Raw genomic sequence first — 21586 nt, 5'->3', positions numbered from 1 at the left:
ATTTCTGAATTCTCGAAAGAACATTTAACTAAACGAATTAGTTTGTTGAATAATTCATTGACTTATCTTGCTTATAATTATTCAAACCAAATTAAGTATCAGAAACAATAAATTCAAATAATGAACCACCAGTAGCAAGATGTAATTAAATTTCTTATATTGGGGTCGCTTACAACAGAGTGGATAAGGGCCTCGGCTAGTGTTCCGGAGGTCGAAGGTTTAAATCCATTTAGAAGCTGTTTTTCTTCCTTCTATATAGTTGGTTGAAAAATAAGAAATTGAATAACAATTTCATAAAATTAAAAATCTATGCTCTGCTGTGGTGGTGTGGCAGCGTGTAGTATAGAGGGGAAAAGGCGTGGTGTGGTGGTATAGCTTGGAGGATGGGGCAAGGTGAAAGTAACTTGTAAAATTTATTTTCGTTACACATTTTTTCAAGGTCATTCAACTGAGATCATTAATTTGCACTAGCACATAATGCGCCCATAGAACCATCACCCAAAAAAATATTTTTTTTTTAACATTATTTCTTATAGACAAATACACGTTTTTCCCTAAGATGAAAAAAAAAAAATAGTTATGCAAACAAAATGTGAATATAGTTAAAATGTAGAAAACTTAATTGAAAAAAAAGATGTTTATAAATAAAAATACATGTTTTAAAGAAAGAAAAAAAAATTAAAAGCGATCGAATTACTTTCAACAACAATATTGGATGTTTGTGTAGGCCACGATGTATAAATATTTTATTTTGTTACAGATTTGTTTACCAATCTTTGAGTTTAAAATTTAATTGCTGCATAACTATTCAAACCATGTATTAAATTAAAATGATTTTTAGTTTTTTTTTAGAATTTGTGGTCCATTTTTGTAACAAATTTATATAACTATCTCAAAAATTTCGTTTTATACACCAAATTAAAGCTGAAATAAAAATTAAGCTTCAATGGCAATCTTATTTTATCTAATAAAACCAAGTTATCATAAGTCATTAAATTGCAAAGTTGAATGGTTATTTCTTTTGTTTTTGAAGTGAAAACTTCTTATGGTGCGTTGGGCACTTTTGTGGGTGAGCATTTTCAGCCGTTCTCGCGACAGACGAGATTTTACACAGATATACTCTGCGTGTATTCTTAAAATATATGTATACTATACGCGCTCTTTGCATGGGCATTCGTTCGTGCTCTCGCGACAGACGAGATTACATACCTATATGTATACTCAGAGTGTATAGGTATGCGAGAGCGCTTCATGCTATACGCAGCAGCGTTGGTCTGAGCATTATTCCACACTCACAGTTCATGCTTGATCACACATAGCGCCGCTGCTTGGATCTCACTGCGAACTACTTGGCGCGAGAATTTAAATTCAAAGTCGTATAATTTTTTCAGCAGACAGTAGGCGCTGAAATTCAAATTCGAAAGAAATCTTGATATGTATCGGCTATTTAATGCCTAAAAATATTGGGTAATGTTGTATGATTACATACATAAATAGTATACCAAGAATTCTTTCGAATTTGTATTTCCGCGCCTACTGTCTGTTGAAAAAATCATACGATTTTGAATTCGAATTCTCGCGCGAAGTAGTTCTCGGTCGGATCCAGTAAGCGGCGCTATGTGCGATCAAGCATGAACTGTGATCGTGGAATAATGCTCAGACCAACGCTGATACGCAGTCTTTGCATGGGCATTCGTTCGTGCCCTCGCGACAGACAAGATTGAGAGTTCTTTATATTTATTTTATAAATAAATATTAAACGGAAAATTAATTTATTTAAATATTTCATTTGACTTGTGTTGCTGCTATGACATTGTGTTAAAAAAATTGATGAATTTTGTAATTACTATTTAGTAATATTTACTCATATAAATAAAATCACTTTCTTCGAATATAGTTTCTATATTATTATACTTCATGTCCATTCAAAAAGTGCCCACATTGCTTTGATAAACTTAATTTTTTATGTACAATTTCTCATGTCGCGAGCGCACCTAAAAATAATCACCCAAAAAAGTGTTCAACGCGCCATAAGTTCAAGTTTTCACTTCTGCCTGCACTCCCAGAGTGCTACTTGTACTTGGTTTTTTTCTTTTCTTGTTAAATCAAGTAACTAAGTGTTTTGTCTTTTCATGATTTTGTAAGGCTTATTTGGATAACTTTCACAACCCTTATGATTTTCCGCTACTTGAGACTTAACAAGTGTGTATTATCATATCATAGTGACCTTAGATTTAATACTCACTAATGTTTAAAAGAACTAATATGTGTTATATCAAATATTGATAACTACAAACAGTTAATGAGAACAATTTCTTATAGATTATAGAGGATGCGGTAAGGAGATATACAGAACAGTATGATCAGATTGCAGTAACAGACACATCTATTAAATTTTTAAAAAAATTTTAGAGGTGGAAAAACGGTGGCACGAGTTCCGAATGTAGTACAAAAGGATGGTGAAGGGGTTGTGGGGTGACACTTAAAAATGTGCAGGTGTTACATCCTGAGTTTATACAGACGAATCATATTATAATTAAAAAGGCTATCCGTCTGTCAATTCCAGATAAGACGTATTGTGAATGTATAGCAAGCTCATTTGACAAAAAGAGCTTATACGTCACTTGCATGCTTGTGTGTCGTAGCTTCAAGATGAATGTTTCATAATATGCTGACATATAATATAGCCAGCCTCTTTGTAAGAATGCCCGTATGTATTAAAATCATACGATACATGTATGCATGCATGAATCGTATTGTATACATGAATGAATAATTTCGTCATTTGTGTATGTGCAAGGTATAAAAGCAACTAAACTTGTATCTCTGACAACATAATGATTTTACATCCTTTTCGTAAGAGTCAGAGGTATGTTATACACTTTACTTGATTTACGTTTATTGTGTTTACCAAAATTTGTATTGTAAAAAATATTTTGTTACTCATAGATTTGTGTAACTGATGAGCGCCGGAACATTGTCCAAACGGTTGAAGCGTCGTTTTGTTTTTTAATAAATACAAAATTTGACAGTACCACCATTGGACGTTATTTTAAATTATTAACCAACTGTTATTGGGCATCTTATCTTATTTTACAAGTAGAAATATATCTCTCTGTATTAAATAGTTGTTGGTGTGGGGCATTTAACACAAATACTTACTGCCCCTCTTCAGACCCTTTGATCAACCTTTACTTTTCCTAATTATCTCCCCACAAAATATGGAAAAAGAAGACAAGGGAGAAAAAGACATGGTTGTGTTTTATTATGTTACATTACGTATTAACATTTCTAAAATGTTTTGAGGTAGCTTAAGCCTTTAACTTGAGGTTGGAAAGATTAAGTAACTTTTTGAGAGGAAGTTTAAATAAATAATAGTATTTCAGAATTTTTCTCTCATGAAATTTTTTTTTAATACGATCTTCCAGCTGTTTTCCTATGCTGACTAGAGATCTCAAATTAATATTTTAATATTTAGAATGGTAGATCCAATATTATGGACTGTCATTTATAATTTAACGAATATAGCTATAACAAGAAATTTTTTCTGTGTATGAAATAAAAAATTTGTAAGCTTAGTATTTCAGCGAATAATTTAATTTTCAAACTTCCACTCACGCTACTTACGTTTTTCTTAAACGTTAAATTTTTGGATGAGTTCTTCTTCTGCATAGAACTATTGATTACTACTCTTTTAAACCAAAAAGCTTTTTTTTGATTGTATGGTTTAATGTAAGAGATTTATATAAAGCTTGAAAGAGTAGGTTTATTTAAAAAGTTATTTTGAACTTTTATCACATAGAAATTTTATCGAGGAAGAGAAAATGTTCTATGCTGAGAATACTATAAAATGTGGAAGATTCTTAAATAGTAATACATTGTTAAGCATTGTATCGTTATATTGGGAAGCAAGTGGGATTAAAAAATGCTCCTCATACTACTACGGAAGAAACATCAGTATCTGGGAAAATTATAAAGTTATGGAGTGTATATGCAAACAGTTAAATATTATAGCACATTTTTTTTTCTAGAACTTTGTTTTCAGGCACTAATAGATTTTTGTTTTAAAAATAGCTTTTATTACCTGAAAAAGCATGAAATGACAAATAATCATAGAGGTTAGCAAGTGAAACGTGTAAGGAAGTGGACTCTCACTAGAAAACTAATATATTTATTAGTGAAGCAGTACATAATGGCTCACTCTGTATACCAACATCTTTTATCTAAATGTTGAGAATTGTGAGTACTAACAAAAAACAAAATATAATTATTTAAAGAGCTGATAATAAGAGGTATTCAGAACATTTATTTGTTTAGGCGCTTTTTTTAAACAAAAATAGCATAACTTCAACTTGATAACTTTCTCTCTAAACAAGTATTTCAGTGGAATTTTGAAGTACACACTCTTTAAAGTAAGCCTTCAAAGCCAATGTTTGCTTATTACTTTCTTTTATAATGAGATTGACTTTGTAACTAAAATGTATCATATATTGCTGCATTGTGATTATCTGAGGTTTACTTCCAAACGTGCAAGAAAAGTACGTTGACACTACAGGTAGTGTACAAGCAAAATAGTTAGGCCATCCTATTATCTATTGTGGATTCTCTATCTGTAGTCTTATGTTATATCCATGATTCGTGTATATGTTACCGGGAATGCCGGGCTGTTTTAGGCAAAGTATAAAATACTAGATTCTTTCAACACTTTGCCTAGGCATTCTATGAAACGCCTAGGCATTCTATAGAATGCCTAAGAGGTATCTGGCAAAGTAATAATTAAGGATAATCTGTTAATAGTAAATTTATTTGAGGCTCGGAATTTGTATTGGCATCGAAAAAATGCATTTATTCTAATTACGAAACTATTTACAGACGATCTATTTAAATTAAAATGGTTAAAAAAAACTTATTTGTTACAACACGATAAACTTTTATGACATCGCGAATTACACAGTCTGTTATTTTTAAAACATATACATTTTTTTGTCGTACACCGCAATTTGCAAGAACATTTTCTTATTCCTTGCCCAGTTCCACTACTTTGTGCAGTTGCTATATCTCGCACCGAAGATTCAGTCTCGAAAACTTTGTCAATACGAATCAAATTTTCTTCACAAACACTTAATTGCGATCGTGCATACAATTGTTTGATTTTACCATTACGCGTACCTAACTTGTAAAACCCGTTGTCAGTTATTTCCAAAACTATAGCTAATAAATTACGCGCGTCACCCTTACCCTTATCAACATCGGGTACTGGAACTCTTACCGTCGTACCAATTTCGATTTGTCCGAATTTCTTATCAGATAACATTTTCATTTTTTTTGCTTGATGTTGTGTATTGTTCACAGCTTCTCCGCGTTCTCTTTCTGTGGCTAGTTTTTTATAACATAAAAAACATAAATTTTTTAGGTAACTAAACTTTTTAGCGCAAAATAAATGCAATGGTTCCTCGCAGTCAATACAATTATTATCGTCGGTAGTAATAAAATCGCAAACAATACAATGCAAATTCACATTATTAACCATTTTGTTATCTTCAGCTGCTACAAGCATATCGTTTGTCGATCGCGTTACTTTTGCATTTGATTGGATCGACTCCAATTGTTCTTCATCCGTCACATTAACGAAAATTTCCGGCGTCAAATGTGTGTCTAGCAAACCAATCTTGGGAGCACAACCAAACATAGCTTCATACGGAGATCGTTTTATTCCGCTGTGAAGACTTATTTTTCATAAACTGAACAAATTTTAGTCTAGCACTCCATCGAGTACATTTATTCTCTTGCATCCACGTCGTTAAGATATTTTGTACATCTTGATTACCAGTCTCTTTGCACTTTTCTTCTTTAACTTCTTTTATTAGATCTAAGATTTTCACATTACTTAGTATAACCAAATTCGATTTGCTGTCTACTGATTTCAGTTTATTCTCAAAACGCTGCCTCATGATTTCTTTCGCTTCCTGAGCCATTTCTAAGCCAGTCCTCAAACTACGACCGTGTACGTCAAAAGTAAACAGCAAACTGAGAAGTAATTCGCTAATCAACGAGTATTTGTTGATAATTTCATACTTTACCAGGTATCTCTTAGGCATTTTATAGAATGCCTAGGCAAAGTGTAAAATATAGACTTATTCTATACTTTGCCTAACTCTGTTAGGCATTCTATAGAATGCCTGATTATACACTTTGCCGGTAACATATACACCCGATAGGCCGTGATAAGCTCATAATACTAAAAGCAAATGAACTTGCTAATAAATTAAGCTCTTACAAATTTTGAGGTTATAGTAAATAATTTCCTAATCTATTTACGTAAATTTTTTTATTTTGCAATTATGTTAAGTTTAGATAAGCTAAATAAAACTTTTCTGATTTTCTATGACTTAAGTGTTTCTTAGCCTGTTTATTATAGTTTGTGTATTAAATAATCTCTATTATTATTCTCAAGACCTACACTACTTTACATAGATTCATATGACGTACTTTTTTTTTACTTAAAAGCAAAAGATATTAATTAAAATACTATACCGCAAGTTTACATACATGTATATGAGTATTTTAATTTATGTGTATGTATATATATATATGTATTTATATTTAACATGAGCGCGCAGTGGCTCAGTCGGCTAGCTCATGGATTAGCACGCGGGAGGCCGTGGTTCGATTCTCGGCCATTGTAATTTTTCGGGCAAGTACCTTTGTGATTTTTCACATGTGCTTTTTCACCATGCAATACTCCGCGAGAAGGGTTTTAGGCGACCTTCTCGTTGCAAAATTCCCTAACTTCCCCCTACTCCCCTCTTGTAATAGGTGGCCTCCAATGCCTCTTCCCTTCCTTCTCCCAAGTTCTAAGTGCCCATAGAAGTGCCCTTATTAAAGGAGCTGGACGAAAAATACTCTAATATAAAAATGTATACATATATATACATATATATATATATATATATATATATATATATATATTATACTTTATATAGATGCACAATATTCAACATTCATGTCACAATTATATTTCATTAGTAAAAATTTGTTACATCGTACAACCATTAAATTATCAACCAGAACTTTGTCTTGTTTTTTAGTTTCATGACAATGATTATTAACAGTATTATTTTGTCTCATGTACTGTGGGTAAACATTCTTCTTTGAAGATGTTACATAAGTGAAAGATTTAGAAAGTTTTTTTACACATTTATTATTACGTTTACTTAAACATGGACTACGTAGGGGATACGGATTTTGCAATATATGTTTAGTAACTTATTTTGTCAAATTTTAATTGTTGAAAGGTATTTCAGCTGATATTAATTCATCAAAAAATTAAGGGGTGATTGACTCATTGTTTGGATGTGATGTTACAAGATATGCATGTGGTTATCCACGTTTCTGAAATTCTTCAGTATAAATGTACTCTAATACTTTACTAAAACTGTATTTGTGTAATGTTATTCAAAATAGATTGTTATTTTGTATAAAATTATTCAACAGCGATATTTAAAACACTATTTATAAAATTTTTTTTTTGAATTTAGAAAATATTAGTTTTAGCTTTTTCCAAGTCACATTGCATCTTACAGTAATAAATAAATCTGTTCTACCACATTTTTTATTGTGGCCATGAAGTGTTGATAATATTACTGCATGTGTCTAGGACTTTGAATGTATGTGGATAATAAAATATAATGATCACCAGTTTTTTAAATTTGTATTCAATTTTATCAAAATCTTGTAAGTCAATCAATACACGGCAGGACTACCTTAAATATTTAAGTTTTACAAATTCTTCTACTGTGTCACGTAAGTTAATATTGCTTTATCCAAAACCAACTAGAATTACTATATTATTTATAACTTGAAAACTTTTTTTTTTTCAATAATACAATTTTTATTCGTGCAAACCAATGCTCCGGAATATAATAAGGCAGTATACATAGCTGAACCAATTCTGGTTTTGCGTATAAATTTTTCTTTATTTTAATCTGTATACCTACTTAAAACTATACTAATTTTTTTAATCTTAACGTTACTATTCTTAGAACATCCAGACAAAACGAGTCCTTTTTGATGACATTTAAAACATATCATCTCACGCTTTTGTTGTCAACAGTCACGCTTAAGGTGTTCCTTTTGACCACAATTATAACAGCTAATCTTACCTTGACGTTATATTACTTTCTTTGCTCCCTGTTCCTTTGCTTGGTTCTCCTTTTTTGTAGACTATTTCTCGGAATTCGTTGGTTTTTCATACCAGGGTAACACTTCTTGATTATCTCTGTTGTTTATATTTTGACATTCAAGAGCACGCTCCCAACGACTTTCATGAATTTTCTCGACCATGGTTGAATCTTAAACCATTTTGTTGATTGATATATAGTGCTTTCCTCATAAATATTGAGCCAACTCTAGTGAATAAATTCCAGCAGCAACTCCTTCTATGATTTCCTTTGCCGGAAAATTTAATCCATTACAGCGCCAAATGTTATCTAATAAGTAATGCTCTAAGATTTCACGTAGATCTTAAGTACGTTTTACCATATTTTTGAGCTTTTTGGTATACGTGCGTGCATACGTAAGAGTAGAACTTTTTTTGAACTCTCCAAATGTGGTGATTACTTTGGTTTTCGCTATGAACCATTTGAATGCTCCTTCTTTTAGACGCAACTATGTAAAATTTTTGGATTTTTTTATTCAGTAATTCATGATCTTGATTTCTCTAGACCTTCAATTTCACGAAATTTAGTTACAGTATCTTGTATATTGGCAATCAGAGAAGCTGTATTCTGTGGGTTTCTTTCGTTTGCTGCATTAACTTGTTCAATGATATCCGTTTGCCTTTTTATACATTCCCCTAAGGCCACCAAAATTATTAAGATGTCTAACAGAGCTCCTCCCTCTGCCTGATTTCCTTTTGACACATCACTTGCTGTTACTACAGATTCAAGAGCTACAGATTCAAAAGATAGTTATAAAAATCATAGTATAACCCCATATAATGACTATATTGTCTTACCGTTTTCAAAAGACTATGAATATGAGATAAAGAAGATTTTAAAAAAGTACAATATTAACGTGATTTTTAAAAACATTAATAAGATTAACATAAATAATCAATTAGGTAAAGACAAAATAGAACCGCGTTACAAACCAAATATAGTGTATAAAATTAATTGTCTAGATTGTCATCGGTATTACATAGGTCAATCAAGTAGAACTCTGCAAACACGAGTTGGTGAACACGTGAGAGATGTTAAGAAAAAAGATGATAGATCTGCATTGTATTACCATGTGAAAGATTCAGGACACAAAATACATTTTGAATATAGTAATGTACAGATTTTAGATGTTGAAAATGTAAGGAGTAGGCGTGAGGTATCAGAAATGATACACATAAGTAGAAATATACATAACTTGAATAGACAATTTGATACGCAAAATTTATAACCAATTTTTAAAGACTTTATCAAAAGTAATTTACACTAGTCACAGACAACAGCATAATAACTAAATAAATTTTATTTAAAAATATCATTTCATATAGGTCATGCCTTCTCCAATACATACATTAACCATTTCAACTCTTGCACATGTATTTATTGGTATTGGTCCTGCCTCATAGATACCTGTCCTCGGTATAGAAATTAATTTTCGTTAGTATGTTCAAGTCACTTACAGGCTACAGTCAATTAACTAAGATCTCGACAAATGTAAGCGATCACGTAAAGCCTGTATACTGTGATATAATCGTAAGTTTTAGTGTTTTAAACTATAAGCGATTGTATAATTTTTTACCTTTTTATTAATTTTGTCATGATTTGTATGAAATTTATAGTGCTTGAAAAGGGCATCATTCTAAAGTGGCCGAAACGTTGCTATAATAAATAAATAAAGACTATTGGACAGCATTGCCGTTGGAGTCATACTTTAATATTGTAACTCTGAATAAGTTTTAAAAAAAAACTATTTTTGAAAAGAAAATTTTTCAACTGTTGTACTAAAAATCTCATTCAATACAAATAATAGTTCCTAACAAGGATGAGTTTAACACATTTAATAGTTGTTTTTTTAGTATGTTTTCATAAGAAGTTATAGGTCAAAGACAGAATGGTTTCATAAGATAAAAAGAACATATCGAGCAAATGCATAGAAATTAAATACATTAGTAAAACTGAACAAAATTACAATGAATAAATGGACTACTATGACAATTAGTAGTTTTGATTTTTCTTTTAATAATTCGATATCCGTAAATTCTTTGTGGTTTTGTAGAACTACTGGTGATACCACAGTTTCCGTCATTGGTTTACTTTTTGAGTTGTAACAAATGTGTATGATGATGCTACGTTTTAAAATTACACTAATTTAAAATCTTACGCAAAGAAGAAGTTATTATAACAAGAAAAAAGACTAATGCTCCTGAAACTCATTACTTGCAAAAGTTTATATTAAGTAATGAGTTTAATAAAAAAAATAGATAACAATATACAGCCAAAGATTGTAGTGTTTTTATACATGTTATAAGCGGTGAGGTTAAAGGGCATGTAGAACAGTTTTATTTCTTTAAAATAACGGATACATTTCTTGAATTCATTTAAAAAGTAAGGGGTGCTGGAAGCGTGACATATGTTTCGAATATAGTATTAGGAATAACAGAGGGACTTTGGTTGATCACTTAAAAATGTGCAAGTTTGTAGTGGGTGGCTAAGGGGTTACAAAAAAATGACAAGGATTAGTATTGGTTCAAAATAATATAAAAATAAACGGAATTTTCTGTTATTCTGCAGCGAAGCGTTAGGTGGTGAAAGGGTGTAGTAGAGGCTGTGGGGTGGTGCAGGGGAAAGTGTGATATGCCCCTTCTTAACAACTCAATAACGTAGAAATATGTATATAATTTTTTTAACGTTTGTTTAGCTAGCTATTACAAAAACTGTAAGACGAGCACTGTCATTGCTTGTACTTAAAAATTCGCACAAAATTCATGCCGTGGTAACAGATGAATAGCAGTTTTTTTTGTATAATAAACACAAAACAGGAAACGTAAAGTATCGTGTCTTAAATGTGTTTATATCTTTAACAATATATTTCACTGCTTACTAGATCGGAGTATTATTTAGACAGTTGGCTCAAAATGAACGTAAATATTTAATAATTTTGGAGCGTCTTTAAACTAAGGTAGCAGTATTTTTCGATAATGCTCACAATAAACTACGAGTAAACTACTACTATTAAATATATTTTGAAAGATAAAAATATACTCAACACATTATATAAATGCTTATGTTAAAACATATATTTTTGCTTATTGGTTTAGTAAATTACTGTTAAGAAAATACAGACATTTCAGCTATTGGATTAGGGTTCAAATTTTGATGGCGAAAGTTTTGACTCACCTGTGTCGATAAATCATAAACTGCAAACCACTTTATATCTCGAATTTCCTTATTATCTGGTAATGTCAAGATAAAATCCTTATTATGATACTGTTTAAGTACATTTGTTCTAAAAAGAGAGAAGAACCAAAAATTATTCAAATATCTCATCTGATTCTGCTGAAAATGTGCATAGTTGTCTTAATGCAATGCAATGTTCTAACATTATTAAGAAAATTTTTTCGAAACATTGTAAACACAAGGAAAAATAAGATGGAAATAAAAATGCTTGGTCTTTTTAAAAATAACTATATCGAAGAACCACATAGTACAACCACATGTAAAAAACACATAGAAACATGATGTTTTTCCACTCCGTTTTCATGTGATTTTTTGTTTCAAACCACCATATAGTTTTGTAAAAATTATGTAGTTTTTAGAGGTATGTATTGTCATCCCATTACATAAAAGAAATTATCTTATTATTTATGTGATAATCTTATAGTCAGCGTTTAGTTCAATAAAACTAGTAGAGTATGACATAGTAAACAAGACATTTGTTTTACAAGGTCACGAAACGTAGCAACAAATATTTAAATACAAGTAATGTTACATAAGATACGTCGTAAAATATAACGATTCATGTAATTTACCACTGCAATTGCTAAAAACCCAAATGTATTTATGCAATATTATAGTTATTTATGTTGTACTCACGTTTTATTCGTATAAGAAAATATAAAGCTAATTATTTTTTTGTCACTTATTTTTGTAAGACAAAAAAAAAAGAATTTTATCCATCCACATTCTAACCTCAAAGTAGCACTCTCACTGCTTGATTTTGGGTTTTTTGGCGGGAAAATAGCATTCGCAACTTGTTCACAAAAGCTTCTTTACGAAACTCGTTACGACCCTCATCCACGTAATTGCCGTTCAGTGTTCATTCCCTTGGTATGCATACTTATTGTTAAACAAATTTTGGTCCATAGCACTTTGGTGCTTAGTAAAAACATTAGTAAGAAACCGGACAAATGTATTCAGATTCCTCCACACGTGCGTATACACAAATTCTGTAAACATTATCATCCTCAATAATACTTATCTCGTGACAAACACTTAAGAGTTTTTTTAAGTGTAATAAAGATTAACTGGTCTTCCCAGTTGTTAAATATTGCATAATATTGTGTTTTTTGTTTGTTTCGGCAATGATAAATTCTAGTATTTGATAAAGGGTACCCTCGGTTTTGGGAGGTAAAATGCGCTCTTTTTTTTTTTTTTTTTTTTTTTTTTTATATAGACTAAAAGTATTTTATGGGGCTTCAAATATAGCATTTGCCAGGTTGTAGGTCCCAAAAACTTTCTTGAGTCCTAATAGGGCCCAAAATCATATTTTTTCACGTTTTGATTTTTTTCTCGCGTTTCAATCATAAAAAAAATCTGAAAATTTTTTGAGTTACACAATACAATTTTTTATTACTTTTTAATATTTTTTTTTTTATAAATGAAGTTGAACATAATCTCAATAAAAATTGTTTTAACTTTAAAGCACAATTTTGGCTAGGTTTTATGTTATTTGCATAAAATATATACTTTTCATCTTGTTAGGCATCCAAAAATAAGTCAAAAACCTATTTTCTTGGATTTTCTTCAATGGTGCTTCCTGTTCAAAAACGCGAAAACCTATTATTTTTACTCCACGGGGCCTTAAACATGATGCTTTCTCACCTCTTTTTTTTCTCACGTTCTAATTATAAACTAAATTTAAAAAAGTTTGTAAGTATACAGTTTTACAGTGCTTTTAAAAAGAATTTTTTTTTTAATTATTGGAGTTAAACATAACCTCAAAAAAATTATTTTAACTTTAAAACACTATATAGGCCAGGTTCTATCAAACCTGCATGTAATGTTAAACTCTTAACTTGAAGAGCGTCAAATAACAAGTCGAAAACAAACTTTTTGAGATGTCTTCCATTGGTGCGCCATGTTAAAAAATGCAAAAAACTGTTATTTTAATTCCAAGGGACCTAAAAAGTACCCTTTAACCACATTTAATTAAATTAAAAACGTCTTACATATTTCTACCAATATGAAGTATCTGCATACCCTACAATTTAACGGCCGTACCTTTTTTGTAGGTAAATCATGATGATAGTAACATTTCAAGCTATTATTTTCCCTCAAGAGCTTATATTTTTAAAAAAAAAGAAAAAAAAAGTAATGAAATTTAATATGAAAAAAAAGAAATGAAATAGGAAAAAAAATGAAAAAAAAGGAAATTGAATGAAATAAAATTAAACAAAAAATGAAAACAAAAAATTATATAAATGAATAAAATATAAAAGGAATTAAAACAACAAACCAGGGGGGATAAATGGGTCATGGGACTCACGGTAAGAACGAAGTTCTTCAAACATGACATGAGTATAAAAACACAACTTCTTAGGTAACAAGGGGGTCACCAGACCCATAGGAACAACGAAGCTCTATAAACATTAGTACTGCATTCATGTAGTTCACTAAACAAAAACTTGAAAAATGAATAAAAAAAAAAAAATAGTACAGTACTCACAATGGTTTAACTTCGTGAGTACTGTATTTATGCGTGACGTTCTCACGAAGTTCAACCAAAGTGAGTACTAAACTATTTTTTTTTATTCGTTGTTCAAGTTTTTGTTAAGTAAGCTACATGAATGCAGTACTAACGTTTATAGAGCTTTGTTCTTCCTACAGGTCTGGTGATCCCCTTGTTACCTGAGAAATTGTGTTTTTATACTCATGTCATGTTTAAAGAACTTCGTTCTTACCGTGGGTCCCATAACCCGTTTATCCCCCCTGGTTTGTTGTTTTAACTTCCTTTATATTTTATTCATTTATATAATTTATAGTTTTCATTTTTTTTAAAATTTTATTTCATTTAATTTCCTTTTTTTTCATTTTTTTCATATTTCATTTCTTTTTTTTTCATATTTAATTTCATTACTTTTTTTTTCATTCTTTTGTGTTTCCTTTATTTTGTTTTTTTTTATTTTTTTATTTATTTTCATTCTTTTGTATTTCCTTTATTTCTTTTCTTTGTTTATTTTTCTATTCAATCTTATATTTTTCATTCCCTTTTTTTGTTTTTGTCGTTTCTCTTTTTTTTTTTATATTTTATTTCATTTTATTTCATTATTTTTTAATAGTACATTTTATTTGTTCATATTTCATTTTATTTCATTATTGTTTTTTTTTATATTTCGTTTTTTCATATTTAATTTTTTTTTTTTCATATTTAATTTGATTACTTTTTTTTTTTTTTTTTTTTTCTTAGATGTATTATTTAGAAAACAAACACATAATTTATCATGAATTGAATGTATTATCTGTGAATGCATACAAAAGTGGAATATTATAGTTACGAACCACACGATAAGTATAAGAAACCGAGTTTCTATAGTCGGCAGCGCTCGTAGCAGAGTGGGTAAGGTACAGGACTCATATGTAGGAGGTCAAGAGTTCAAATCTCTGGAGAGGAAAGTGTTTTTTTTTTTTTTTTTTTTTCAAGAATTGTAAAAGAAAAAATTTTTAAATTAAAGAAAAATTATTGTGAGAAAATAAAATTAAAATTTGTTTAAAAATTAATTGCTTGGGAGTGTGAGGGGGAATGGTGGGCAAAGGTGTGCAGAAGAGTAACACGGCACGGTTGGCAGATATACATATATAGTTGTGGGAGGGGAAGTGTGTAGAGAACAGTAGGTGAGGGGGACGGATAAGGGGGGAAACTTGAGAGGAAGAGACTTCGGGTGAACCACTGTCGGTTAAAAATCTGTCGGTTTTAAAATTCCAGTCTGCCAAGTACGCAACATAACGAACTTCGTTCTAATAAAGTACTTTATGATTAAGCTTAAGCAATGTTTACTGATAGTATTTTAAAGAATCGTAATATCTTTCATAAATTTCTTCACCATCGTTGAGGTATTGTAAATGGTGCGTTAGGTTTTTAATGTGAATCTTTGATTTGACTCACATTATAACACTGATGATATATTGAGTTTTAAGGTGTTTTATACTACGCATGCACGTATAAAATATTTAACGGATTTCCTTGATTTTTTTTAAAGTCACTTGCATCTGCGCTGCAAAAAAATACTTTATAGTAGCCTTGACGAATCAAACAGTGTATTATTTAATTGAATAAAAATATAAATACCTTTCTGCATTACAAATGAATCAGAACTCTAATCTTCATCACTGTCCTCGTTGATCACCCGATACACGTTATTGATGTTAAAAAGATTAGTCAGTACTTCAGCGGGTCAAATCACGTTCTACAAGTATCTGCCATATGATAAATAATACAGAAGCGCAGCAACATAAGGGCAACATCCAATTGTTCGTAGGCCATTGGTACAGCTGCAGCAGTATCCTTTTATTGCAATTATATTATCATCATTAGTATTGTAGTAAATGTAAAATTTGTAAGTTCAGCTATTAATATGCCTAGATTTTAATTCAAATTTGAAAATTCCTGGATCAGCTTTTAAGAAACTTATTTAAAGAGTTTTATCATCCTCAAGCATTTCTTCTTTAAAAGAAAAAGCTTGCTGTAATTGATAGAATCCTGTGAAGACCTAGACCAGTTCTTCCAATCCCGGTTTTTGAAAGTCAAGTAAATCAGAAGAACATATTTTTCTGAATGGTACTGATTTCTGATTGTAGTTTGAATCTACTATTTTTTTAAGCTAAATAATTTATGACATTATTCTGTGAATTCATTCTTTCGACAATTAAATCTAATTTATTATTGTCTAAATTAAGTCGTGATCCAGTGATATTTTGAATGAAACGAGCAACTTGACAGTATGTTTCAGCATTTAAAAGAGCTTGATTTCTGAATTGATGATGTAACAGTTTATACTTTTGTGCAAAAATTCCGTGTATGGCTTCAACAACTCAACGAAGTTTCGTAACATAGCTTGATTCATTCGATTCTTTAGTTGCAAGTTGACTTGTCTTTCCTTTTAAGGCTGGCATCAGTACTTTAAAACCTATTTCTTCTAAAAAAGTTGTAATATTTCTAAATCCACGGTCTAGAATAAAAACATCTCCTTCTTTTAAAATACGTAGAATTCTATTTAAATCCTGTAAAATATGTTGAAGTATCGTGGCATCATTAAGAGTACCTTCCATTGGCCTGACAAGATCAATAATGTATCCATTCGTGGTACAGATAGTAAAAAGCTTGCACAATGGAACTTTTTTTTTCAGAATAAGATTTTTGCCGGTAAGCATTATTTTCACTTTTTTCGTGTCTGGAGTAAGTGCCATTACAAGTAACAAACAAAGTATCGTCCAAATTGTACAAAAGTTCCACAGCCATTGCATGTCCCTTCAAAAGAAAGTTTCAGCTATGAACACTAATTCCAAAGCTCTTTGGAAGTATCTGTTCATTGTAGTACTTTAAAATAGACTTCATTGAATTTTCAAAAATATTTTCAGTAACTTCTAAAATAGCCGCTATCAATGCGTTTGAATTTGCTGATCTTAGTTTTAATAAAAATATCGCAAAAGCTTGGGTTATATTTCTATTGAAAAATTTTTTTATTGTTGTTAACATTTCTTTAAGCTGTAAAATTGTACTTTACGAATGTTCGGTGAAAGCTTTCATACATTCTTTTGAGAATATGAATCGACCAATTTTATTATGTAGTTTTACAGTAGCTTGGTTTGACAGCTTTTCGATAAATTTTTGAGCCTCCCCAGGTTCAATCGTAGTCTTTGTCAAATAAACAGACATCGTGGATATCAAATTTTCATGAAATCTTTTTTTAATCAGATGGCTAGAACAGCATCAATTCTGGTTGGGAATAAACGAACGTCTTTTCGTAAGAACTTAAAGATGAGCCTGCAGGGGCTCAGTGATAATGTTGTTTCTCTCTCCATACAAAAGACAAAATGCTTCTGAAAAAACCATTTTTTCAAAAGGCATGATAATACGTTCAACCTCTTCACCTTCAGATTCATCCATTGGGAAATATATTGAGTGTTCACTTGATTCCTGGTTTGATTAAGTTTGGTAAGACGTTTGTGAAAACTGAGTCGATTCTTGTGATGATTATTAATGAGATGTCGTTATCTCGTCTTGATCGATCGAAACCTTAGATAAGGCTTGTGACAGTTCCATATTGTTGTTTTGTAACTTGGTTAAAATTGTATATTCTAAAACAGTCTCTGAGTTTCGATCAGTGTCTTCTGTTGTAAGATTTTTACAAAGTTGACTCTTTTCATACCTTTGTTTCCACAAACGTGTTTGACAAAAAGTGTCATTTGGTTGGACATAACAGTTATAAGTCTTGAAAAACTCTTCAGACTGTTTCTCTTTTTGAATTGTTTTTAAATACTTTTTTTTTCTTGCGCTGGAAGACTTGACACTGACAGCATTTAGTATTATTTTGTTTGCGAAATTTGTTTGAAGGCTCTTCATTTGTAGAACTCACTCTATCTTCTGTAAATAATGTGTTTATAAGTATTTGTTAGGACTACATGTAAAAATGACGCTTTGGCTTTTAAATAAATATTTTAGCTTTATCTTAGTTTTTTTTAATAATGTTTGAATCCTAACAAAAGGTTATTGATATATTGTAAAAACAATCAAAGGTTAGATAGTTTGAATAAATAATCAGTAATTATTTATGGAATAAGACATTTTTTTTTACTTTGTATTTTGACTAATATGTGAAACATTTATACGGTGAAAATTCCTATTTGTAAAATACTTTACACTATAAAAACTCAGTAATTCATCATAGGAGCTTGAATAAAGTGAGTTAAATATACTTACCGCAGTTGTAAATAAGTAATTAAACAATTAGGAGCAAATTTTTTTACAATCACTGCTAAATTAAAGGTGAAGTTGAAAAAAATAGAAATTCTAAAGGAAAGCTCTTCTGCACGATGCTTACAGAAGCTTAGGTAGCAGACACGTAAGTATGGTGCAGGCAGTGGCACGCTCTCTGCACTCGCTCGTTCACCAGAGCATCACTATTGCACTGGGCACTGACTGTCACGCTGATAAGGTTAAACAGCTCAACTTTTCTGTAATAAGTCTTAACGAAATGATGTACATTCATTCATATAATTATTATTTCAAGTATAAATTAAACTCGAGAATATTTTATTGGACTTAAAATAAATTGTAATTGAAAATGCTTTAAAAAATTTTGTAATAGGGACTTTTACCGTACATAGACATAAATATCTATTTTGTAGGATGTACTTTTCTTTAAACCTGCTAAAAAAAATTATTTTGTAATCCAAGACATCTTTGAGCAAATAAAGCCACTGGCTATCCGTCTAGTGAGAGTATACCTGAAACAAAAATAAATACCACTGCTCTATCCCTTAAAAGTATGAGAAAGCAGTGGTGTTTAAAAAAAAAAAAAAAAAAAAAAAAAAAAAAAAAAAAAAAAAAAAAACCACATTAAGATGAAAGCGCTTTGTGGTTTCAATGAGTATTATATAAAATTAATATTTTATTATTTGTATCTGATAAGGAGCTTGCAAAATTTTAGAAACATAGACATACGTATATATGTGTCTATTCACCTACCCATGCACTACCATTAGTAAAATGATTGCAGATAATAAATAAATACAATAACTTTTCTTTTAACTTACGAATGTGCATATTCACTTCAAACTTCGGTAGGTTATGCATGAAAGAATTATATATATTCATCAATAAATAAATATCACTTACTATATTTTAAATATTCAACTGTTTCATAGAAAATTAGTGTACATTTTGTTTTATTAAAATTATTCTAAGAATTGAACCAAAAAAATTATTATTTGTTAAACATAATTATGAATGCTTATAATTCCTGCAGATCGTTTTTGCAAGGACTAAAATATGTTTTATGACTACTATGTGACATTTTTCAAAATGTTCATACACATCCCTATTATATATACTTTATGATGGTGAAACATGACATGACGGTACACAAATAAACTGATTTCTTAGCAGCGTGTAAACTAACTTAATAATATATCTGATTTCTAATAAGTGTTTTATTCATTCTTGCTATCACCATGCAACGAAGAACTTTCTAATCAATAGTTATTTTTTTTTTTTTAAAGAAACACATTGTTTAACAGTCAATCAATGAGGGAAATTCCAACTTCTATGGCACCACGATCTGAGTGTGGTTTTTAATATATATTAGTGCCAGAAAAACGGAAGAAATAATTTAAAAATCGCTACCTGTTTACACTTTGAGATATCGAACTCAAAAGTCGAAAAAACCATTGTATCTATAAGTGCGATATTAGTGTGATTTCGAGTTAATTTAATAGTAAGAAATAAGTAAAAAATAATGAAAAGTTTCTTACTTGTGCATTTTTTGAAATATCTGTGTTTAATGATGTATCACTATATTGATGAAAAATAAAGTTTGCTTCTTATAACCCAAGTAAAGGTGTTTTTTTGTGTATTTTTGCGTGGGAAACATGATTAGAATAATAGGAAAAATAAAGAAAAATATATTCTATAGGCGACTAGAAGTAATCATTTTGTCAATAACCTAATAATGCTTACATAAAGAGTGTATGCAAATCCCCAACAGCACAGAAGGTCCTTAAAACGTTCTAAAAACATTTTTAATTCTTTCAAACGTTTTAAAAACGTCTTAAAAACGTTTTTAGACGCACTGTGCTATTGAGAAATTCAAAGTAGCAAAATACGCTATATTTTTTTTTAAATAAATGATTAAATATACTCGGTGGATAACGTGTAACCCAGCTCAAGGCGAGGATCAGTATAGGTGCCAGTTCAGTTTCAGTTCAATCCTTTAGTTCTTCATCATAACTCACTAGTCCTTCACCTTCTGTCGGTAAGTTTGATTCTGTATAGTTCTTAAATTTAAATATAGGCACAATATAGATCAGTTTACTTTAGGTACATGGGGCTTATTATTCCGCCAGAAGCGCTTGTCGTCATATATGGGGCAAGCGTGTATTCTCTACATTCATATACATATAATGTTTATGCAGCAGATAAATACAGATATACAAAATGTACGCTTACCCTCTATGTAAGGGCGAGCGCTCTTAATGGAAGAATAACACTGAGAAAATAAAACGGCCAGTATAGCTTGGCTGCATGGCTACTGTAGCTTGTCAACTCAAGCAGCTACTTTCAGGCTAAGTTAGCCTAAAAACCAAGCATAATCTACTCGGCAACTGAGGCAAATGTAACTGGTCACTAACTGAGCACTATGTACTTTGGTACATTGGCGTCGGCTGCCAAGCAGATTCAGCTTGACTCTCAGGCTAACCTAGCCTGAAAGTAGCTGCTTGGGTCGACAGGATGCAGTAGCCGTGCAGCATAGCTATACTGACCTTTTTCTTCCAGTAAAGCCTAACTTTCCATCGCTGACAGCACTAAATTATATGCAACCTGGCAATGTTGTATGATTAGAGGGCGTTGGTGTAGTTTACTGGCGAGTGTTCCGAAAACCACGCCAGTGGTAAGCAGACAACGGAAGACGAAAAAGAGGCCTTTTTTCGGTCAACAGATGGTCAACAGTCAACAAATATACAACATTTACTGCTGCTGGTCTTCATGGAACACTTGCCAGTAATACGTTGGGTCGAGAGACAGTTCAACGGATAGGATCACGTGATGCTAATTCACTTCACCATTTGCAGCACCTCCAATCACATGCAGTTCTATTACTTCTGTACCTATATCTATGGTACAAGAAGACAAAATACCATTAAAATCACATTCGACTGTTGGATCTCGTCAAACAGGCTCGAGATCTGATTGGATATGACGTTACACGGGCTCCTTATGTAATTGGACGATTCAAGTAAACATGCGCATGGACCTACCTTGTATACTTGTACCATACCTATATCGTTACTATAAAGTGATTAAACGGTATATCTGTATTGCTGAAAAGTAGTGGGAGGTACTACAAATATTAGAGACAAGCAGCACACCGCGTCACTATTAAAAAAAATCAAAAAATTGAACTTGATTTTTTCAGCAAGATCTTCACAGAATTTCTGTACTTCTGTATAGTTGTTTACTGTTATTTCTTGCAAAACTTCAAGTTATTTATTTTTGTATCAAAAAGATATGTTTATATTATTAAAGGTGGAATGTAGGTTGCAAAGAAATCAAACTTGAGTAAATAACGGTTTTTTGCATTTTCGAACATGGCACT

At 30.9% G+C, this 21586-nt stretch overlaps 1 protein-coding gene across 1 annotated transcript in view; it reads right to left on the bottom strand.

The window, feature by feature from the left end:
* LOC106637679 (protein Skeletor knk) overlaps positions 1–21586 on the bottom strand; it is a 177441-nt gene that overhangs the window by 75453 nt on the left and 80402 nt on the right. Inside the window, exon 3 of the mRNA XM_089597545.1 lies at positions 11394–11502. Within this exon, the coding sequence (XP_089453671.1) occupies positions 11394–11502 (109 nt within the window). The remainder of the gene's footprint in view (positions 1–11393; positions 11503–21586) is intronic.

Source organism: Copidosoma floridanum, unplaced genomic scaffold, assembly GCF_036245765.1.
Source record: "Copidosoma floridanum isolate Cflo_tuat_1 unplaced genomic scaffold, Cflo_Japanese_pri ptg000033l, whole genome shotgun sequence".
NCBI classification, from domain to species: Eukaryota; Metazoa; Arthropoda; class Insecta; order Hymenoptera; family Encyrtidae; genus Copidosoma; species Copidosoma floridanum.
The sequence above is the reverse complement of the archived record's forward strand: the minus strand, read 5'-3'. Positions and strand labels throughout refer to the sequence as shown.